This window comes from Manis javanica, chromosome 1, assembly GCF_040802235.1.
Source record: "Manis javanica isolate MJ-LG chromosome 1, MJ_LKY, whole genome shotgun sequence".
Taxonomy (NCBI): Eukaryota; Metazoa; Chordata; class Mammalia; order Pholidota; family Manidae; genus Manis; species Manis javanica.
Genome location: NC_133156.1, coordinates 10754117 through 10778839, shown reverse-complemented (window position 1 = coordinate 10778839; position 24723 = coordinate 10754117). Strand labels below are relative to the sequence as shown.

General features: G+C 37.6%; 1 protein-coding gene across 1 annotated transcript in view; it reads left to right on the top strand.

Annotated features, from left to right (window-relative positions):
- Positions 1-24723, top strand: part of MIPEP (mitochondrial intermediate peptidase) — a 200453-nt gene that overhangs the window by 93729 nt on the left and 82001 nt on the right. The window contains exons 15-16 of the mRNA XM_073227530.1: positions 17654-17728; positions 20549-20668. Coding sequence (XP_073083631.1) covers positions 17654-17728; positions 20549-20668 — 195 coding nt within the window. The remainder of the gene's footprint in view (positions 1-17653; positions 17729-20548; positions 20669-24723) is intronic.

The following is a 24723-nucleotide window of genomic DNA, read 5'->3' as shown; positions in this document are numbered from 1 at the left end:
GGCTGAAAGTTCTAGCCTTCTGGTTGCATGGGTGGTTCCTCCGGCAGCCAGCCCCATCCTCCCAGAGTCATCACCTTAGCAGATGACACTTCCGTCACCCCTACCTCTCAGGAATTCCAGGAGTTTCAGAAGCTCTGTTCTAAGATCAGGATGAAGACCAGGTATTTCCTACTATGTCACAGTGTCACACCACCCTATTTCCCATCAGCAGTACCTGCTTCTGTCCTCTTTTTTTTCCCAATTTCCAGCCCCCCTTCCTCTCCCACACACCTTTCCCACAATGCCCACCTGGTATATTGCATGGAGCAGGACTTCCAGCCCCAGTGTATTTCAGTGTATGGGAAATATTTTGTTCGGTCTGGGCCTCCATGTCTTACAGTAACATTGATAAACTAGAAAACATTCTGAGGGGTGGCTGCCCCATTAAGCATGAAATGGGAAACCATTTCATACTTGGAATGATACAAGACTACAAAAAGAAACTGGTCTGTCGTATAATTGAAGGATACCATGTAAAGGGAAGAAGCAACTTTTTTCTATGTCATTCCAGAAGAAAAAGAGATATTACAAGGAAGAGTGGATGGGAATTACAATGAAGCTGATTTCAGATCAGTAGATTCTTCTCATAAATGAGTAGAGAGGAGATGACCCTTAAAGTAGTAAACTTTTAACATTTAATGTTGCAAATTAATATTTGTAGAATGAAACCACCATCCAATTTAGAAAGTAAAACATTATCATATACTCCTTTCCAGAGGTAAGGACAGTCCTGAATTCTTACTAATTTTTTGCTTCAAAGTCGTTTCTGCCACATGAGTTATTTATTTGTAAGCAGTACGGTGTTGTTTTTGTTTCTGAGCTTTACCTGTAGCTGAAGCATATGTACTTTGAATTCAGTATAATACTCCATAATTTATGTACTCCTTCTCCTGCCACGGGTGCATGGCTTCCTCCGGGGTTTTGCTAGTTCACATAATCCTGCTGTGAACATTTTTATACTTTTCTCTTTATATTCATGTGCAGGATTGGAATTGCTGGGTTTGTAAGGTGTTTAAGCTTAGGAGATAAGGCCCAATTGTTTTTCAAAATATTTGTGCTTGTTTGTACTCTTCAGCAATGGTTCCCATTTCACAACATTCTCCTCAGCATTTGATATTGTCAGAAGTTTTAGTTTAATTGTGTGGTTATGAAATGGAATGCTGTTGTGACCGTAATTGGCAGAAGCATTCCCTGATTACTTTTAAAATTGAACATCTTCCTATGGTTTTGTTGTTCAGTTTTGTTGTCTCTTCTGCCAAATGCCTTTTTGTCTTAGGCTCATTCTCCTACTTTGTGGCTTACTTTTTTCTTTATGATTTCTCAGCATGCATGATGTGTTAGAAAAAAAATCCTTTGATAGGCATATGTCTTCCCTCAGTTTATGATCTGTCTTTTCACTTTCTTTATGGTATCTTTGGTGGATTTAATTCCTTCATTTTAATATTTTTGAATTGAGCAGTCTTTACTTTGTAGTTGTGCTTTTTATATCTTATTTAAGAACCTTTCTTTTTATGGAACCTTTGTTACCTAACCTCATCACAGAACCTTTGTTTCTGTAAAAGTCATAAAAGTATTCTTCTGTTTCTTCTAAAAATTTTAATATCTTTTCTTTATCTTTAAGTCTTAATAAATCAAGTTGGGAATTCTCTTTGTGTTTGGTACAAGGTAGAAACCCCATTTCCTTTCTTGCCTATGGATAACTGATTGTCCCATAACTGTTTATTCTTTCTTGAGTGATCTGTCGTAGACAAAGTACCCGTTATATGTAATAACCTGTTATGGGATTTCTCTTTTATCCCATTGTTTAAGTTGTCTGTCCTGATTTCAGTACCATGCTGTCTTTATTACTGTAGCTCTTCTCTCTATTCTTAAGAAATTTCTCATCTATTCTTGGGCCTTTGTGTTCTTTCATGTACCACATTTTTAGAACCAACTTCTCTGTTTTTTTGAAACACTCTGAGATAAGTTTGGTTGGGATTGCATTAAATCTATAGATCAATTTGGGGAGAATGAATATTTCTGAATATTGAATCTTCTAATCCACGAATGTGACATTTCTGTCCATTTGTTAGGTCTTTTTAAAACATCTTTTAATAGTTTTAAAATTTTCTTCCTAAGACTCAGCTTTGGTTAGACTTAGAGCTAGATGCTAGTGCTTGATACTGTTGTAAACAGTATACTTAAAAAAGTTACATTTTCTAATTGTTTTAGTGTTTAAAAGAGCAAATTTTCCTCTTTTGTGTATAGACTGTATTTTCAGCAACCTTCCTCAACTTTCTTATTAATTCTAATAACTTGTCTATAGAATTTTTAACATTTTTTTATCTACTTACTTCTACAAATAGCGACAGTTTTGTTTTTCTTTCCAATTCATTTTTTTTAAATTTCTTTTTCTTGTCCTCCTCAACTTACCAGAACCTCCAGTGCATAGTTGAATAGAAGCTGTGGTGTGGGAATTTCTGCCTTTTTCCTGATGTTTAAAGGAAATGTTTCTAATGTTTTACCATAAGGAAAGGTGTTTGTTGTAGATTTGGTGGAAATATCAGGAGAAGGAAATTCCTTCCTATTTCTAGTTTACTATTCTTTTTTTAAAATCATTCATGGATATTGCATTTCATTAGATTTTTTGTGTGGGTCTTTTCAGGTAATTGGGTTATTCTTTCCCTTTAATCTCTTACTGTGGTGAAGGTTAATGTTAAATGTTAAGCCCCCTTTTCATTTCAGGATTAAACGACCTTGGTCCTAACTTGCTATTGGCAATACACTGTTGACTTCGGTTTGCTGTATTTCACATATAGAGGATTTTTGCTTCTTTTTGAACTTTCTTGGGTTGTGACTTTTCTTTCTCCTCTTGTTCTTCATACTGGTGTTAGTAGAGACCATTTCATAAAATGAGTTGTTGAGTGTTTCTTTTCTGTTCCTTACAAGCACTTTTATAACATTGTAATAATCTATTTGTTGAAACTTTGTCAGAACTAATCTGTAAAACCATTCTGGGTCTATTATTTTCTCTGTGGGAAGATTTTTTAAATGGCTGATTCCTTAATAATCATAGGAGTCTTCAGGCTTTCTTCTTAAGGAAGCTTTGCTACGTTGTAATTTACTAGAAATTTATCCATTTAATCCAAGTTTTCAAGTTTATTGGCATAAAGTTCTTTATAACATTCTTTTGTCCTTCAAATTCTGCTAAATGTATAGTTATTTCCTTTTCATTCCTAATGATTGTTCTCTCATTTTTTTCTCTATTAATCTTGGCAGAAGTTTTTGTCAGTATTTGCAAAGAACGAATGCCAACTTTATCTTCTCTATTTCGTTTCTTTCAGCTCATTAGTTTCTATTTTTATTATTATTCTCTCCTTCCTCCTTCTTGGTTTGCCCCCGTACCCCACACCTGCTTTCTTAAGGTGGACACTGAGCTAATTAGTTCTACTTTTGAAATGATTATGACGTTATTTAGAGCAGTTTTAGGGTCATAGCAAAATTGAATTGTAGGTCCAGGGGTTTTCCACATACCCCCTCCATATCTATAAACACGCGCAACCTCCCTGTTATCTACATCCCCCACTAGAATGGGACTTTTGTTACAGATGGTGAACCTGCATTGACATGCCATCATCACCCACAGTCCATAGTTTATAATGCAGTTCACTCTTGGTGTTATACATCCTGTAAGTTCAGACAGATGTATAATGACATGGTGTCATGACAAATATTTTCAATGCCCTATAAATTGTTCTACCCATATTCGCTCTCTGTATATTGTCTACACACACATACAGAGCTGTTTTATCTTCCTACTGAACTATTCCTTTCTTTCTCATGTGTTATCCTCTTAATCTTTGTAATGCTTCATCTTAGAATCTGTTTTTTTCTAATGATTGTTTAATCCTAGTTACATTACTTATCACCAAATATAGTCATTCAGTTGAGAGAACCTACATTTTTTTGTATGATTTTGTCCATTGGCCACCACATTAAAATGTTTGTTTCTCTAGATATCTTTCTCACAAAATATTCATCAACAAAAATAATAAAATTAACATTTATTATTTTCTATGTTTTATCTTAATCCTATCCAGCAGTGAATGAAGTAGGTACATACTTATCCTCATGTCATAGGAACTGAGTTAGACAGGTTAAATAATTTGCCAGGGTCACACAGTAGTAACATGGGGGTTGATCTATTAGTTTCTATTAGTGATCTATTAGTATATCTATTAGTTTCACATCAGTGTTCTGTCAGTGTTGCCAAAATCAATATTTTAACATCGTAGGTGTTCTCTTTTCCCAGTTTTTGATAGTGAAAAATCTCTTAGTATGGTAGGAAATGTCTTGTACTTCTTATATAGTATGTCTCACAAAGTAACAGGCCCATTTCATTCTGTTACTTGTAGAATAGTAAAATTCTAGAGCCTTCATTTTAGAACTGTTCAGTGCTGAGTCATTGTAAGATTTAGTTTGTTCCCTTAGTTTGTAAAAGTCAGCTTACGGCTAAAATTTCTTAAGATCTATTTCCAAGGAGACATACAGACTTGTAATAGATCTTCTCCTGTCATTCTCATTCAGGAGATGTGAATAAGAATTGAAGGTAAAAATTATAGTACAACTAGACCTAGATTAGTTTTGGCGGGTTTAATTTACTTTGAAACTTTTCTTAGTTTTAGCTTTAGTGCTTCTCAATTGTTTCTAGACAGGAGCCCTGAACTGGGAGGGAGAGATGGGTCTGACCCTGGCCCCACCACCACACGCAGGTCACCTCAGGTCAATCACTGAACTCGTCTGAGACTTCTCTGCTCTTTTATATAAAGCAAAAATTAAAAAGTTGGAAACTAAAAATTAATATCTCCATAGTGACCTCAAAAATTCTAGTCAGTCAAATTTAATAATGTATGCAAGCTATAAACATGGTATTATTGGAATTTTTTAAAGAAAGAAAGGAAGTTACACCTCTATCACACATTAAAATGTTTAATGTTGAACCCTGTGAAATTCAAAATATTTGTTTCTTTGACCCATTGGTGAGTCTGTGATAATATGTAAGCATATCTAAAGATTCTTTCATCTCCTACCATTTTAGTTTGTTAGGATACTGCACTAAAAATCAAGTAAGTGAAAAATAATGTTGTCTCCTGTCGGTTTAGATCTGAGATTTTTGTCTCTTTGGGCCTAGGCAGCATTTACGTTCTACTGATCACGTGTCATCTGGATTACTGGTTAGTAGCAAAACAGACTAGTTGAGACACTGAGTCCAGTTGTTGACCCATTACAGACGCCTGTGGAGGTTTAGCGCTTGGGGTGGGTGGAACCAAGCTGCAGAACTGAAGCTGCTGACTTGTGGCCTGGACAGCTTTGTTGCTGGGCTTTCTGCCTCTGAAGCCTTTTCTTGTTCTGGATGACAGTGTCTCAACAAGTTTACATCATTAGATCCAACATGTTCTCATGGGATATTGATGGTAGGAATTCTTTGCTTCAGGAAGGTTTGAATTATTACCATAACAAGGATTTGTACCAGAGAATGTCTTAACTTCTAATATTTATGCAGCTTCTACCATAATAAATTTTCTAAATGGTCATTAATAAAACAAGATATTTTATCATAATGACTTGGCTCTGTAAGAATTTATACTAAAACTTTTAACAGGACATTATTTAAACTAAACTGGTGAGATGGTGAATTGATAGAAAATATCTGGCAAATTTATGAGGTTACATACAAGTTAAGCTCATGGGGAAACATTCAGGGAATGCAAGTAATGCCAAGTTTGCTAAAGCATTTGCATTTTTTTAGGTTTCTAAAATCCTCCAAAAATGTGCTTTCTTAATAAAAGCTATTATTATTTTAATATTTTTGTTCCTGCATATGTCCAGCAAACAGTGCGGCTTGCAATACAGTAAACTACTTCTTTCTTCTGGTGAAGCAGTTTATGTCGGTTCTGGACAACTAACGGAGTTTGACTCACCCAAAGCTCTCAGGAAAGTTAGTTGTTACTAGGGCGATGATGCAATCTATTGCCCAAGCCAGAACACTTTTAAGAAGGAAGAGGGGTGCTGTTATTAATCACACCAAGACTGTTAGGCCCACCTGCATGTGGGGTCACCCAGTTACAACAGCATTTAGAGAGACAGATGTGTTAGATGCAGGAACTTGAATTTCTTGCAATTAGTTAATACTTTTCACAAGTTGATTGAATAATTATTATCACATTGAATCTTCATGTTATATTTTTTGCAGCGGTATTTTTATCCTTATTTTATAATTTATAAAACATGATATGCAGAGACTTACCTGCTGTCACAGAGCAAAGGAGTAGCAACACAAAATGGCAAGCTGCCTAGCCTCAGTTGCCGTCCTGTCTCTTTCCCTATCTCTCACGGTGCTGCTTTCCTGTGGACAGTCCTGCTCATAAAACTGGGATAATTTAATTTTGCTCACCTTGTTTTCCAAGTCATTGTGATGATTATGTTTTTCCAACTCAGGGCATCTCAAACTTTAATGTATGTAAAGTCACCTGGGTATCTGGTTGAAATGTAGATTCTGATCAGTGGGTGTGGAGCACCCGAGATTTCCTTTCTTCAAGCAGCTCCCAGATCATGCTGATGCTGCTGGTATCTGCTTGCTTCGGGCTTCATAGAGTTGGGTGATTATTGTTCTTAAAATTCACATTTGAATTCTAAATTAAGAAACAAGACTGTACGTTCTTAGTAAAAGAAAGGGTTGATTTTTTTAGTTCTTGATTTCAGTTTTTGGCCATGGTTGTGCTTTAGCCTTTAAAAAAATGAATGAATGAGTGCCGGGACCAGGTTCTAACATGGCTGTGTGCTTTGGGTGCAGAAAAGGGTGAGGGTTCCGCTCCCTAGGAGGCTCTGAAGGGCCTCACATCCCCGTGGCCGATTGCACCTGAGCCTCCCCAGAAATTAACATTAAAACCACTGAATGCATCCATGAATATAGGATGAGTAAATTAGCTAAATACTAGAAATAGGAACTGCTGCTCAACACCCAGCAGCACCGTGGGGCAGGGCAGCATGGCTTCCTGCTACTCTGAGGCTTTGTAGTTTGTGGGAACTTGGCATTTATTATTAGACAGGCTGCGTTGTCATTACTATACTCACACAGGGTCAGGTCTTAATTCTTTAGAAACAATACAAGCAGGCAGTTTTGTTTCAAATAAAGAGCAGTGATCATTGTGGAAAAATTCATATTGAACTATTAAAATTAGGTCAGACTAAATCAGTATGGTTAATTGTGGGCATATTATGTTCCAGTTATAGAAATAACAATTCTACCATTTTCCTATGTATCCGTTGGGGATAAAAACCTACAGTGTCTTTCTACATTTTGTAGATAGGTGGATCTTTGAAAGAGAAATGCCACCAACACAACAATATAAGAGTTATAATTAGTTTTAACTAATATGTAATCAATAGGACAGTTGCCTTTCAGACTCTGTAAGTAAGTACTGTCTTCTGTTTAGAGGAAGCTTTTTATCTGTACCTCTTCTGTGGTACTAGGGCATCTTCCCTTGGTCATTAGTTTCCACATACATTCCTTTTCTCATTTCTGACAGCAGGGTCAAGAGGAATTCATTGTTGTATTAACCTGCTGCTTAGGAGGGGCCTCGCACACAGTGGGTTGCAAAGATGAGCTGGTAAAGAAGGGGTCTCATTTTCTTTACTCTCCTCCCCAAGCAGTGCCTGTGCGCTCAGTACGCACAGGAGTCAGCCTACCTCAAACCATGGCTGCTTCAGGCCCAGCAGGCTTCTAGAGAGACAACAAAAACTGCACGCGTTTTTATAAAAGAAACTCAGGCAAGGGTGTAAATTATCTGAAATATAAAGTTCATTCAGTAAATATTATTTTTAAATAAATTTGTATTAATACTCTCAAATCTTGTTCAAAATAGTCTGCCCTTGGTAAAGGATACAGATTATCCCAGAGAAGCATTTCTGAAGAACTCTGCTAAGCTGGTTTGTGAGGGTTGCGGATTGCTAAGCTTTGTTGATAGGATAACTAGATACACTGTTGTGTTTAAATGAAGTGACTCCATGAACCACTACAGATACTAGGAAATACATGAAAAAGAGCAAAGTAGAAATTGGCCTCTTTTTACTGTGGAAAAGGAAATTTGCAAGAAAGTAATGTGGGGTTTGGGGCCTGTATTGTTTGGTCTTCGCAGTGCGGACTCATTGTCTGCGGGTGGCTGTGGCTCCCGGCTATGGCTCAGCAGAGAGCAGCCGGTGGTTTGGAGCAGAGAGGTCACAAGGAGCTTTGGAACCTGCTTGCACGTTGCGAGACTGGGGTGGGGAGAAGAGCATCTCTCTGCAGCTCTGCCCATCTGCTTCCGGGCTGGAAAGAAAAGCACTTTAGCATGTTCTCCTTCATTGACTCATCAGCTTGTGTGAGTTAGAAGTGACCACTCTGACTGAGGCACTGAAACTGGGGGGCTGAGGAAGCAACTGGGGCATCCTGGAGGCAAGTGTCCAGAGAGCCTGGAGAGTCAGGCAGCCTGGGGAGAGGAGAGAGCCAATGGGACTTAAAGAGCTGAGAAGGAGTTTTCCAAAGAAGTGTGTGTATCTTCAGGATTGGAAAGAAGTTTAAAGATCAGTGACAATGATACAACTGTATTTGTGCATTCATTTCCTTAAGAAATTTTATTTATAATAGTTTTTCTTTCATTAGTGGAAGTTTACATTTAGTTTCTTTAACAGATCATGTCCCAACTAGTGTCCTCTAGACTAAATCACCTGCTTATGTAAAGATGTCTTACGAAGTAGAAACGTGCTATGCTCAGATGGTTTTGGAAAATGAGTGTTGAAGTGGAATGGGTTTCTGTGCTCTAGAAGCTGGGACTGCTCATAACTTTCAATATGCTAATTTGAATTGTGAATCTCCAGGAAAAGAACTTAATTTTGGAAATCTCCGGGACAAACCTGACCTGCTTTTATTGCTGTATCTTTTACCACAAAGCAGGGCCTGCACTCAGCAAACACAGGCATGGGAGTCAGCCAGCATCACACGAAGGACAAGTACCTTCAGACCCAGTTGGATTCCATAGATAGAAAATAAAGAGTGTAGGAAGAGTGTTCCGCACATAGTTAACTACTTAAACCCCTTGATAATGACACACTTCTAAACCTCGGCAGGAAGACGAACAAAATGCAGTTGGTGGAAAACTTTGAATGAAAAGTTTTATTATTATTTGTCTGTGTTCTTCTATGTGGAAAATTCACTTTATATCTCAGGCAAAATATGTGTCACATAGAGATTCATAGTTCTCCATCTAAAACTTTGGGATTAGATGCTTTGGAGTTCGGAATTTTCTGGATCTTAGACAAGTAAAGTAGTTGATATTTTGTATATTTTGAATGTTTAAAACATAGTGGCATTTGGCAGGGTACTCTGTAGTCAAAGGAATGCATATTTCAGTTTTGTCACAAAGTTGAAAAAGTATGTTGCAGTTTTCACATTTGTTCAGGGCAGGTTTTGCCATCAAATGTATTTGTGTCAAATTTGTGAAAAACCTTCAGTCTTCAGACCTCTCTGGATTATGGGATTCCAGATAAAGGATCTATGAAAGAATAAAAGACCTGTACTCAGAGCAATTTGAATAGGCATATCATTGAGTTCCCCTCTCTGACTAAAGATAGATTTATGGCCCAGTTGTGCAAAGTGAAGGAAAGTATAAGACATGTATGTTGTTAGCATGCCTGAACTCAATTCTGACCTCATTTTATTTTCCCACCTTCATCTCCCCTCTCTCTAACTTCCTCATCTGTTAATTATATACTAATTATATATTAAATACATGCATTTAATATTGACTGAAATTTTTATTGCCACTACTAAACCTTTTTTGGAAGGAACTTGTTGAAGTATTAATAGAACAAATTTTGCAAAGGGTTATTTTTGCCATCAAGTGTCATAGTATACCTTAATTGCATTATTGAATTTTGAGGGGCAAATAAGTTGAAAATATATTCCCAAACCTGAAGTTACACAAACTGCAACATATATCATAAACTTTGAAGCAGATGTTGGAATTTTAATTCTTTTGAGGGTAGGAGATGGTGTTGTGTCTTTTTCTTCCTATGGCACCTTATACTAAGAACTGGTTGGTGCTTTTTAGCATATATTGAGATAATATATTTGTGTATTTCACCATTTCATTGTCTTTAGAAGTATATGAATGTGAATTATATGCATATCTAACCCTCATTCCCTGTTTTTTGACATTTGTTAGTTAAATATAAAAGTAGAAAAAAGCCACTTAAATGAACTTAAAATTAGTAAAGATTGCAAATGTAAATGGCATTGCAATTAGTATAGCTTGGTCCTTCTGGCCAGCCTAAAGGAGATGGTGCTTTAAATCTGACCTTTTATTCCTCAAGCTTACAGGAACTGAAATAATGAAAAATGTGGGGTTTTTTTCCCCTAATGGTAATTTAAAATAAAAACAACAAGATCTAGAATTTGAGTTCCTTGAGAACTGGGATTTTTATCTGTTTCGTTCACTGATCTGTCAGCTGTGCCTGTCCCCATAGTGGGCAATCAGCACATATTGAGTGACTGTGTCTTGGCTAAAATACAAACTAACTGATACTCATACTGATACATGAACTGATATGCGTAGATGCCTGCTTGACAGTATTAAAATAAACTGTCTTAACACACATGATGATGGATTGCAAGTTCCTTCATAATCATCTTTAATTTCTGATTCCTAACTAGATGAAGTAGTTTACTTTTGCAAAGCTCTTCTGCTTTTTTGTTTTGTTTTGTTTTCCCCTTTGGAAGCAAAAAGCCCAGATCATACGACTCATGGAGAACTGTTGGGGATGTGGAAAGCTGGAAAGAGGTCTGCTCCCAAGCTAACTATATGGGGAAAAACACAGATAAAATTCTGATTTTTCCTTATCTCATCTTTTCATAAGATAGCTGAGGCCACAGAGCCATCAAGTTGTCTGCATCCTACAGACTGGCTTACCTGTGGCAAAGCATAGGTGGGAGGTCGGCTGCTATACAAATGGGTAAGGAGACATCAGGTAACATTTTAACAAATTATTTAAGGCCAAGTGTGGGCTGGCCTATCAGTCTGGAATAGTTGAAGGCCCTGATATAAGGTTCTTTTCCATTAGCCTTCACCAGGTGCTCATCAGAAATAAGGGCAGCGGTGGGGGAAACTGTGCAGAGCCTTCGTCAGTGCCAGAGGCCTACAGGAGGTGACTGGCTGCAGCTGCAGAAAGAGCACAAAACCCTGCCTCCTGGCGTAAAGATAAAGAAATCAGTAGAATCAGGCTAAGGGACTTTAAAATAACTAATAGCTAAAGTAATTTTAGAGTAGGTAGCAGGATTTAAATACTGTTAAAGGGCATCATGGAAAAGGTGGGCAGAATGTATAAACAGATGGGGAGGAGGGATGGAACCTGAGAAACACTCAAGTAGAAAGGCAAGAAATAAGGCCTTGCCATCATATATGAAGAACTCCTTTGAGGAGGCTCATCAGTGCACTTGATACACCTAAGGAAACAATGAGTGAATTCAGTGATCTTAAAGATAAGTCAGTGGCAATTATCCAAACTCCAATACAAAGGGGACAAAGAGTGGAAGGGGGAGACAAACAGAGCTTCCAAGGACTTTGGGACATTATCAAGCAGTATAACATGTTCAAGTAGAGCTCCATAAGGAAGAAGAGAGAGTTACAAAAGAGAAGAAATATTTATTTAAAGGAGTAGTGGCTGAGAATTTGCAGAATAATGAAAATCAAGCCAGAGATCCAAGAAGCTTAGAGAACCCCACGCAGGATAAATAAAAAGAACACATCTAGAAACATTATATTCAACTGCTGGAAACAAAAGATACAGAGATAACTCTGAAGGCAGCCTGAGGAATAGAAGACACAAAGAACAGAGATAGAAATCATAGCACATATGGCATTAGAAACTATGAAAGTCTGAATGACCAAGATCCATAGCATAAGATACATTTGATTAAAATACCATCAGAAGGGAACATCAGAAGGGGAACATTTTCTGGTTAGTACCAGTCTCTTCTCAGTATGAACTGGATCCTGCAGATAAAGAACTGACTCATTGTTTGATAACCAATTCTACTTAAAGTGAGAGAAAAATATTTTCAGAATGTGAATTGATGTCTTAGTTTTGTGGTAGATATTGAAATATGAAAGACTAATAACACTTGATTTCATTGTTATTCTAAAAACCTTGAAACAATCACCATGTTGGAGAAAAAGCTGAGTAATTTTGAGGAGGCACATGTGTTTCATTAAGCATATTTGGCTATTTTATAAGTGAAATATAAACAGGAAACTATGAAAGTAACATTTCCTTATTAAGAACTTGATTGTTCAGTGCTCCAGAGAGACCAGTTAGCTATAATTCCTATCTTCTAAGAATTTATAAATCTAAAGCAGATCAAATTTACAAAATATGTAAATAAAACAGTAAAATGTAAATAAGGTATGTCAAAATCAGTTATTATGTACTAAGACAGTTGTAATAGTAAATAATACTAGCTACCATTTAACATCCAAACCTGACATAATATGTTTTTTAAATACATTAACTTGTTGAATTTTTATCTAATTCTGTGACAACACAGTACGGACATTTTGCAAATGAGGAAAATGTGGCTTAGAGAAGTTCAGGACATGGTCCCACGTTATGCCACTGTGCTGGGAAGTGGCATAGTTAGGATTCAACCATAGTTTTGTCTGGCTCCAAAACCTGTGCTCTTCCCTTTACATTCTGGTGAAGCCTAATAATGGGAACTTTAGATTCAGACCAGTGTTGGTTTAAGGCAGACATGCTCTCAGTTCTCCTCTAATGGATATAAGTAGAAGGTTTCCCGGAAGGAATGGTATTTCTAGATGTACAGAATGATGTGAGGCAGCTGTTTCAGCAGGCAGACGTTAAGGACGCCGGAAACAGCCTCAAAGGCTTGAGAGTTTTCCAGTTATCCAATTTCTTACATAATCATTCTTTACCAAAATTAGTTTATCTGAAATTCATTCTTGATTTATAGCATTCTTAGTATACCACTAGATTTCTTTTTAACCTGTAATAAATAGGACAGTATTCAGATCCTATGAAGAATTACACGTCATTGTTGAGATAGGAGATGTAGTGATGAATGGGAGTATTTTCTCCCTTGGAAATTAGGAAGATTGAAGTAGAATCTAGTAAAACATAGAGTTGATGATACGGTGAAAGAATTATTATTTTAATGTATTGGACTTTGGTAAATTTCCATTCTAATGTAGTGAAAAGTAATTCTGATACTGTTTGAAGTTCAGGTGTTTTAAATGCATTTTCATTTATCTATATATATAGTTGCGATCAGCATGGATGTGTTCATTCTGTTTCTTCAGTATATCAGCTCTCAGAGTCTTGACTAAGAGGCAATAATACAAAACATCCGTGCTACTCTGTAGATATAACCACTATGGGAATGACAGAAAAAAATTAAATTATTTTAATATTAGTTATCATGACTCTGGTTGGTGAAGTGATATTTACGGAAGAAAATCTTGGCCAGGAATCATTTTTCTAATTTAAAGCTTAAGACTTAACTGCTAAATATTGTTCATTTAATTTACATATAACTTGAAAATCAGTTTGTATGGCATTTTTAAGTTTTGTTTTTTGTTCTTTTAATTTAAAAAGAAGTGCTTTATAAGAGGATAAATACGTACAGGCATGCAGGCATAGCTTCTTTTATTATGCTTCGCTTTATTGAACTTTGCAGGTACTGTGTATTTTACAGCTTATGTCTAACAAGTTTATTGGTGCCATTTTTCCAGTAGCATTTGCTCTCTTCATGTCTCTGTCTCACATTTTGGTAATTCTCGCAATATTTGAAACTTCATTATTGTTATATTTGTTATGGTGATTGGTAATGTGATTATAACTTGCTGAAGGCTCAGATGATGGTTAGCATTTTTGAGCAATAAAGTATTTTTTTAATTAAGGTATGTACGTTCTTTTAGACATGAAGTTACTGCATACTTAGTAAACTACAGTACATGGTGGAAACATAACTTTTATATGCACTGGGAAGCCAAAAAATTCATTTGACTTACTTTTTCGCTTATTTGCTTTGTTGTGGTGTCTGAAACCAAACTGCAGTACCCCCCTCCATGCCTGTAACTCCATTCCAGGAACTGAAATGCATTTATTAATTCCAATCAACTAACAACCAAACTAGATTTTTAAACATTGTTTTTTCCTAATTACACCACACATATATAAATGTATCATGTAAGTAATGATTTGATGGTTTAATGATTCCTTATAGCTGTTCTGCCAGGATGGTGCTTATTATCTATGTATGTTTCCTTATATTTTTGGTAAACATTTTTTGTATTCACTATGTAGAGTAGGCCTTGAATACATAATTTTGGGAGGTGTTTTGTACTTAAATTTCTATTTTGAAATTAGAGATTCATAGGCAGTTGCAAGAAATAATACAGAGGTCTCTTTACCAGCATGTAACCTTTACCAGCAATGGTACTCATTTCTCTCTGTTGGCATTTTGTATAACTATAGTAGCACATATGTTTTCTTTTTCCAGTACTTAATTTTGATGAACTGTTTTCAGTTGTCCATGTTCTCACATGCTCTTTCTCTTTTCATCTTTTGTTTTATTGTAAACCTGACAAGGAAAGAAACGAGCCTCATTAAATCTGACCCTTTAATGTTTGCCATTCCTGTGTGGGTTTGAATGTCTGAGATACTGGCCACTAAATAAACAAGCGACTTCCAAAGGAAAGGGGGTATGTTGGGTTTGGCTCTTAGATTCAGTACTTGGCATTTCCACATCATTGTGTACAGAGCAGAAATAGTAAACCTTTCAAAGATGCCTGACCACCTCTGGGCCCTGGGGCCGCTTGTGCCTCTGCTGTCTGCAGGGGCACCTTCCATGGGCTTTCTTGTTCTCTCCCTCCCCCACCACAGACTTGACTTTCCTCCCCATCTACTTTCCATCCGCCCGTCTGCAAGGAGGTACTCGGTTCTGCCTCATCCCAGGCCAGAGTGGAGTCCCAAGGCACTGTGGGGCCCAGGAGGGTGCACTTCCCAGCGGAGCGCTCTCCATGCCCTCTGACCCCCTGAACCCCGAGCCAGCTCCCTCTGACGGTGTCCTCTCCGACCTCGCAGAAAGCTTCATCCGGTGGGAGCCCCCCTGCCCTCTCACCTGCCGTCTGCCCAGCTTCTCTTCCTGCCTTGCCAGGAACCTTACTCATTGCTTCTTCTCTTTTCACATGTCTAGTTTTTGTCCCCTCTCTGGGTCATCACCGTCAGCATTTCTTAGGCATTTCCCAAGCTTAAACCACAGCTTCCTCCACCTTCTCGCGCTGCAGCAGCTCCTGCCCGCCCTCCGCACTTGTCCTCCCGCTTATGGACACAGTTGTCACGTGTCTCCGGCTCTGTTCTTGGCTCCAGCCCTCTCTAGTGGGGCCCCTGTGCCAGTTGCTTAGGGCACTGATATGTGTCACTGGTCCACTGACTATATATAGCTTCCTAACTTGTTTTTCTAATCCACTCTTACCTTCCTCCTACCCGTGTCTACACTGCAGCCAAAGGAATCTTTTAAAAACACAAATCTGACCGTGTGTCTTCTCCACTTCAGACTCCCCAGCAGCCTACCACAGAGGCAGGGTCTGAGGGTGGAGACCGGTGTCCCTGCTTGGCTTCATCCTGCCTGTCGCATCACCAGAACCCTGCTTCCCTGCCCACGACTCTCCTCCACCTCCTGCCAGCAGCCCTCTTCTTTTCTGACCTTTGTTTCTTCTTTTCTGACCTTCGTGTATGCTGTTTCTTCTGTGGAATGCTGCTTTCTCCCTGCAGCCATCCCTCCTTGTCCAGTTACTGTCCGGTCACTTTGCACATCTCAATTCTGCACCATTTCCTGCAGGAGCCTTTCGAGGTTCTGGTGTTCATACCGACCTGCCCTCCTTTTCTTTCCGAGCCCTTGTTAAGCTGTGACTCTTTATCAAGTCCTGCTTCTGTGGCTAGTACTGGCCTGTGGAGCTCAGGAGACCAGGGACCCTGTCTGGTCACCGTATTCTGTCCCTCGTGCCTAATACAGTGCTTGCCTTGTGGTATTTTTCATTGTTTGTTGAATAAATGAGAAAATACCATCCTTGCACATGTACTTTTATTTTTATGAAAATAAAACTATCAAAGCTTTGTGAAGAATGGAAAACAGAAGTACAGCACGAGCCAGGTCAACAGAAGGTATAATGTAAAGTTTAAGGAAACCTGAACATTTTGGTATAAGCTGTTGGCATATATGACTTAACTAAATCTTGCTTTTAAAATCCTGGTGGAGGAAATTTTTGTTTTATGCGAGGTGGGTGCCCCTCTTGTCAGAAAGCCCCAGGCCTTTTACTTCAACCAGAATTCATACTATACATTGTCTTCCAGTCTGTGTCCTAACTCTTGAAAATTGCTTTTTTTTTTTGGTTTGCTTTTCCTATGACCAAATGGACAGAGAAGGGAAAGGCTGTCATATCTGAGAGAGGTTTGCTGTATGAGCTTTTGCCGTATAGTACTATAGTCTTTCACTTTTGCAATCACTTTTTAATGATCACTCTTGTGTTCATTTCTTCTGCAAATACCTGTTGTGTGTCTGCTGTATGCCAGGCACCATTCTAGGCCCTAGGGACATGGATGGATGGGTGGATGGATGGATATGGATGGATGGATGGATATAGATGTATGGATATATGGATGGGTAGATGGATAGATAGATAGATAGCAAGAAGTGCCTGGTTCCCCTTCCAGCAGACAGCTCATATAGCATTTGTTGGTGGTTATACAACTCTAGTGCCAAGTGATAGGTCTCTTCTGTAAAGCATTTCTCTTTAGAGGGACATTCAGCTTAATTTAGATTATAGAGTTGTATAAAGTTCTAGCTTTCTTCAATAAACATCAATATTAATGATTTTAAAGTAGAGTAAGATTGACTAAAGTACTTCTTCAAACCACATTATTAGTTTATTTTGAAGAGAATATGTGATGTTTATATGGTTAGGCCTAATTAAGCTCAGAGAGGAAGCCTTAAATCAGGGAGGGACATTACACTGAATTTCCAAGCTCTGCTGTTGGAAAATAAAAGAATGTGCAATTCATTACCATGGTTATTTGTTAGGATATCAGTTCAGCTCTAATAGTGGCTGCAACCATGAATTATACTTTATCTCTTGATATTTTAGTCTTTTACTCCTATCATCAGTCATTATATGCACTTAAGAGCCAGTAGAACACTTGAACAGGTTTTCATTGGTAACCAAAGTGTGAGCTTTTACTAAGGTTTTTAATAGATTTTGAAAGATTCATACCACCTGCCTTAGTTCCCAACAATGCTGGATTTTCATGTACAAACCCGTTTGACAATCACCACTTGTTAAAATTAAATGAAGTCCTTCATCCTTTGTTATCTTGTCAACTAAAATATTTCAAAGTTGTTATTTATAAACCATAATGAAATTATATTTTTTCATTTGATGCTATCTTTAACTTTGCTGCCTCACAAGTACATAGTGCAATGAATTAGTAGCAACTTACTCACATCTGTATTCTTTTGGTTTTCAAGTCACTGCCCAGAAGTATGGTGTCTCGCCTTTGTGAATCAAAAAAGGTTTGTGCTGCAGCTGATATGCAACTTCAGGTATGTGCCCGTGTTCTGAAGTTTTTCCGAGTGATGATTATTCAAAATAAATATATGACCTTAAGTCCTTGCCAATGCTACACATTTATTATAATAATTATACTTCTAAAACTTCTTTCATCTGAGTTCAAAGGACTTGACCAAAATTGACTCATCCAGTCCTCACACTGTCCTTAGAAATGGATGTTAAGTAAGGTTATTTCCCATTTTCAGTCGGGAAAATCAAAGCTTGAAAAGTTACATGACTTCTAAGTCACTCCTTTCAGTCATTAGCCATGCTATGTATTTTTATTCACTTTGCATCTTTTTAAAAATGTGTGTGTTTAGATAGGAAGTTTAAACAGTGATGACTTAGTTTTAGGCAATATTCAAGACCACTTTTCCAGGTTTCCAGATGAAGAATAGAAAATTTTCAGGGACCGTCTTGATTTCAGGTGTATTTGGTTGTTTGTAGTTACTAAGATTGTGATTGTTTATGGAAGTCTTTCTCTTCATCAGATCTTGAGAGTTATATAAACAGACCTTAAACACCCATCTTTCATCTCAGGCCATATTCACTTCATAATGATCCAGTTACCTATTTAAAACTGTAGCCATTACTTAATTGCTATAGTTTTGTAAAATTCAGTGCTTATGAGCTCTGGTTTTGTTGTACCTTACAATATATATTTCAGTGAAGAAAATACGTACTATAGACAAAATCATGAATTCATGATTGACTTACATTATTTAATGTCTATTCCTATCAATGTAGTTGAAAAAGGATTCCTGAATTATTTGAAAAAAATTAGCATTTCTTGGCAAAAGTCTTTGGAGTTGCTGATATCTACAGTGGAAATTCTACCTTTTAAAAGTGTGTGCTGTGGCTTGCATTTTGAACAATTGTTCCAGTGATTTTCTTCTAAAATGGAAAGCCCTCCCAGCCTCCCAAAGGGATAGCCTCCTTAGAGAGAGGGGGTAGGAGGGAGAGATTGGAAGAGAAAGGAAGGTGGGGGTGGGGAGGGGGGAAATTCTTGCCGTGGAGCTGCTGCTTCCAGCTTCCATATGACACAATAGTCCCCGTGTGCAGTGAAGACAGATAAGGGAGGAAAGGAAATGAGCCTTTCGGACTTTTGAGACGGTATTAACAGTGTTTTTAAAATTGTGAATTTTTTTTGTCATGCATTGTTTTAAAATTAGACTCATAGTTTTCTGAGCCTCTAAGGTTCTTAGTCCCAGGCAAACTTGAAGCCTTATGTGCATGGGTAGACTCATCACTTTAGAATTGTTTGGTTTATCAGCAAGTGAGCTTAAAAGCTATACACTTCGAATTTATTTTGCTCCGTTTTTTTAATTTAAAAAAAGTAATTCCATGTTTATGCCTTCTATTTGTGAAAGGTGTAAGTGAAGGAATGAAACGCTTAAATTCTGATTTGTTTGGAGGTCGGAGCAAAGATCCTTCTCAGTTGAGATTATAATTTAAGAGTTCCTAATAATTTATTCTGTTAGAATATAGACAAGACATAGACAAGTAGTCTTGGCTCCTCTGATTAGCTTTATGCATTGTTATTCACTGTAGAATATAGACCTGAAAGAGCTGTATTCAGCTATATGTTTAGATTACCAGTTAGAGTAGAACAATATTTTTATTTAGGAAATGTCTATATTTTTCTAGGGAAGGTTTAAACTTGACTTTATAATTTAGAAGCATAATTCTATATCTAGATGAAGCCAGAAGCTAGAGGTCATTTAAATTTTTTCTTTATCCAAACTAATCCTCAGTTCTTTCAAGTCAACAGCTGCACATTCTCTACAAATTCCATTTTTGAAACAGAAAGATACATATCAGAAACATAATTGCATGTGAGACTTTTTCCTTTGAAATAAAGCATTTTCTACATTCTTGCTTCAGGTGAACTCCAAACAATGTTAATAGTCAAAAATTACAGTGAAAAGGCATTTTACTTTAGACTATCTTTGTAAAAATCAGTTTTCAGCACTCTGTAAGCAGCAGGTTTCATGTTCAGACTTCTTCTGGTGCTTTATTCTCCTGTTACATTTCGGTGACCCAAGTCCTCCGCTCAGAGGTGAGTGAGCCTTCCCTCCCGGTCACCTCGTTAAGCCAGAATTGTCCCCGCACAGCAGCTGCTTCCTCTGTGCCTCTGACACCCGATGTGGGGTCTGCGCCAGAATCTCCCAACAGCTGCTCAGAATTCTTTGTAACATCTGTACTCACCAGATGCGAGGTTGCTATTCCATTCTCCACCTCCCACCTATTCAGAGAGTTGAAGGTTCTTTCAACTCTCATCACAAAACTTGGGTTCTGACCATTTCATGTCTCTCATTAAGATATATGAGGATGCCAGGAAGAAACCAAACAGGATTTATTAGGTCTAGAGGGTCACAAGTTATAACTTAATTTTTTCCTATTTCAAACTATATATTTTGCCTATATATGTGTGTGTATGTGTGTGTGTATACATATATATATATATATATGATTTAGCTAATGAATGCATATATACATATATGCAATATAGGCAAATGCCAATTTTGTGATCACTAATTTGCTGCACTGTATGTAAAGAGTACCATGTAAATTAGGTTCAGAATTCTTTAATAATCTTAGTTATGAAAAGGCTGAGAGCTTTCCTTTTCATCATTAATATGGCCTTAAATGGGGTACAGAATATATCTCAAGCCATATACATTTATATCTGTGGATGTATTCAACTGTGATTTATAATTATTACTTTGGTACACTGATACCATCTTCGGTCAGCCATGTCTTCAGTAGAAGGACGGACTACCCACTCTGACCCGGTGTTTTCGTCCGGCTAGGTCTTCTATGCTACTCTGGATCAGATCTACCATGGGAGGCATCCCCTGAGGAGCTCCACCACAGACATTCTCAAGGAAACACAGGAAAAATGTTACGGCTTACCCTATGTTCCAAATACTGTGAGTCTGGCGTTTTGACCCTGGTGTGTGTCACTGGGCGGTTCTTCTGTCGTGCCCGTCGGACAGTAGGGCACGATCGCCTTCCCCTTTGCAGAAATCCTCACATTGGTGTCAAGGTCCCATATGGGGCAAAGGTTAGAAATGCTTGGCTCGTGTACTGCCTCATCCATCCATTGGTTTGTGCTTATTTCTTCCTGCTAACAGTGTTTTTTGAGATTCATGAAAAAGTGGGGGCTTAAAAAAGGTCTTTGGAGTTTACCTATATTCTTTTCCATTGTTTTTCTATAATGAGAAAAATGGTTAGCAATACAAGATGAATGATCATCAACCCTAATCATTTTCATTGCAAAGAGAATTAGCATTTACAGAGGGCCTGAATGGTGCCAGGGATTATATTAGATGTCTTACATATCTGATCCCAGTGAGTGCCCTGCCGGGATGGAGAGCAGAAGTATTGTTACCATTTATTGAGTACGAGGTGCCAGACTCTAGTTGTTTGAGAAAACATCTCTTCCTTAACTCTCAGCCCCACAAATTAGGTAAAATCCCCATATTTGGGCTCATATTGAGGCTCACATGCATTGTATGTCTTGCCTAAGATCTCTTGGGTAGTAAGTGACTGTGTTGGGATTTAAAACCAACCTCTAAAGCCATGCTTTCTTCATCGCTCCAGGGCTCCTGCAAGGAAGCTGGGAGTGGGGCAGAGTACTGGCCGGTGCAGTTAGCAATGTGACTGACCCTTTTCTATTACTCAGGACTCTCAGTTTCAAGTAATAGAAACATGATTCGTATTGGCTTAAGCAGCAAAGGGAATTTGCTGAGTCTCAAAATTGAAAGGTGTAGGGGTCGGTCTGGTTTCAGGCAAGTTGGATCTAGTCAGTTCCTACAGACCATCATTAGAAGTGTTTCTCTTTCTTTTCATTTCTCAATTCTGTTTTCTTCTGGGTGGTTTGTTCTCAGGCAGGCTGCCCTGACTGATGGTGTGGTGGCTACACGTAGGTCCAGTTTTCTGTCCTTCTAGCTTAGCCAGCCTAATACAAAGAGAACTGATTTGAAAGTGCTCTGTAAACTGGAAAATGCCGAGTACATGTGGGTTTATTTGTTACAGTACCAGATACCAGCACATGCTGTGCTAAGAGATTAGCACTGAAGAGATTAACTGAAGTTAATCAGTAAACTGAACTATAATCTCCCACTATATCTTCAGGCCCTAATACTGAAACATGCATGGGAAGAGTTCATATCTACCAGGCAATAAACTACCAGGGTGTTTTATCTTCCCTTGTCTATGGCTTTGATTGACTTAGAATCTTACTCACTTGCTCCAGATACATCATGCTAGTTATACTACCTGTCTTTGACCCTACATGTAATTTACTGTTCTAATGCTCTGTACGGTTGAGCTCTGGATTATCTATTAGTGAGAATGTCTAGTAATAAGAATAATCTATCAGTGGAATAAATCATAATAACAGTTGCCTAGATTTTAATAGGTTTTTCCAGGTTATAGATCATTGCCTCATTCACGTGCTTTTGTGTTTGTGCAGTTTTGTGTGCATTTTATGTTCTTTTCTGCTTCTTTGCTTAGCTTTGAAATGCAAGTGACTTAAACTCCCTGTAGTTACAACTGCAGTAAGCAGTGAAGTCATAGGCAGGCCAGGATCAGGGGGAACTGGGGTACTTCCCAATGCTGCAGAACTTCGACTTGGCAGAGTGGCTTGCTCCCGCTTTTCTTTCTCATAGGTCTGACAATGCTTCGGTCTTGAATAGAACTCAAACTTCCTTACCATCTGGGTTTCTTCTGTGTAATAGTTAAATATACAAAGATGAGGTCACAGTGACAAACAAATTCTAATACAGCAGTAGATTGTTTTTAATTTAGAAGGAAGGATGTTGTTAATTCTACTATCCTTGTCCTAGTTCCTTTTGAGAAAATATAAAGGTTTATTTCTTCACAGGAATTATTTTCCCTATTCATTGTCAGTAGCCATAGCTCTTTGAGTAAGTTGTTTTAAAAGGTCTTTACAAGAAGCATAGCTACATTTAGGGAAGAAAGACATTCTTTTAAGACTTGTCTTTTTTTTTAATGTCCGAGAAGAGCTTGTTTAGATTTGCATGTTCTATTCTTAGAAACTTCTGCATTTCCTCATTCATTTGTCAGTTCATTCTGTAAACCTATAACATTCTCATAAAAAATAAAGAATAAAATGAGGGTATTTATGGGAATTCTTCAATGCAACATTCATCAGGATAGTAAGACAAGGAAAAGAAAAGATATAAGCTTTGGAAAGGAAGAAACAAACTCATTATTTGCAGATGATTGCTGAGGAAATCAAAAGTATCTATAGTCAAATTATTAAAATTAATGAGAGATTAGCAACTTTTCTAGGTAAGCAATCAATACATAAAAATTTATTCTATCTCTGTTTACCATCAATAAGCTGAAAAGAAATTTAAAGATTCTATTATGGTAACAAAATGTATGAGATACCTACTAAAATATCTAAAAGAAAAAAGTGTATTACCTTTATATTCAAAAACCTAAATGAAGAAATGAACCATATTTATAGACAGGAAAATTAAATATCAAAATGGTATCAATTTTTCTCCAATTAATCTATACATTTAATGTAATATAATTCTATTTATTCGAATCTAACAAGCTGATTATAGAATTTTATGTGAAAGAACAATGGCCCAAGAATGGCTGTGGCCACACTGAAGAACAGCAGCAAATTGGTAGACTTGCCCTCTCAGGATTAGCCTTCAGGTGAAGCTGTAGGAATTGAGGCGGTGTCCTGCTCATGTGGGGCTGCCCAGAGAGCGCTGGGGACAGAAAAGAGCCCAAAGGCCAACTGAGCGTGTTTCTGGACTCCTGAACATACGCCGGGTGGCACCGCAGCTCTGTGGGCAAAGAAGGGACTCTTTCTTAAAATGGTGCTGTAGTGATTGATCACCCACATGGAAAAGATCTCAATACATGTCTCATACTGCACACAAGTAAAGTGGGCTAAAGACCCAAATGTGAGAGGTAAAGCTTTAAATTTGTAGAATATAATACAAATGTCTTTCTGATAGTCCCTTTTTGTACTTGCTTAGATTATCTTATATCTTTTAATATAAAAGGCATTAACCATAAAACAAGACTGATAATTCAACTATTTTAAAATTTGAGTCTTCTCTTAATCAAAGAAACAAGTAAAAAATAATGAAAAGAAAAGTGCAAACTGGAAGTAGATTCTTTCAGTATGTGTAATTTGGAAAGTATATATTTTCCTTTCTTTAATTATATCCTTTTACTGTGGTAAAAAGCAACACAACATAAAAAAATCACCCTGGAAAGGGAATATTTTTAAAATGCTTGGAATTGGCAAGTACATGGACAGGTAAGAAGCCGTATAAAATGACCCCCATATTAATCAGGGAGTGCAGATTCAAATCACTTTAGGATATCATTTTACTCTTACCAGTTTGGCAAAAAGAATCAAACAATTGGCAGTACCCAGTGTTGACAAGGGCATGGAGTCACACGTGCAGGCTAGAGCACCCATGTTGAACCTGGGTGTTGCCTGTCAGAGTTGAAGATGAACAAACCCTATGACACAGCAGCTCAGCTCGTACATGTAACCTGTAGACATCATCTTATGTACCAGGTGTTATGAAATGGAAGGTTTGTAGGAGCACTGTTTGTAGATGGGAAGAAAGGGGCAGGTAGGGTCTGGAAAGAACCCGAGAGATTGTAACAGGAAAGTACGTAAATTGGAACACATTCTTCAGCTGCGATACTATTCATCAGTGGAAATTGAGGAACACAGATGATGAGCTTAACAGGCACAATATAAAGTATAAAAAGTCAGAAGAATTAAACTGTCCATTTATAATGCGGTTCAAAATGTGAACTAAGCAGTATATTATCATAGATAACATAAGTAGTAAAACTATAAAGAAAAGGGAAAGAATAATAAACACAAGATTCAGATGGTGCATCTGGAGTAAGGAAAGGGACCACAAAGTCTTGGAAATATTGTAGTTCTTAAGTGATTAGAAGGGAGATC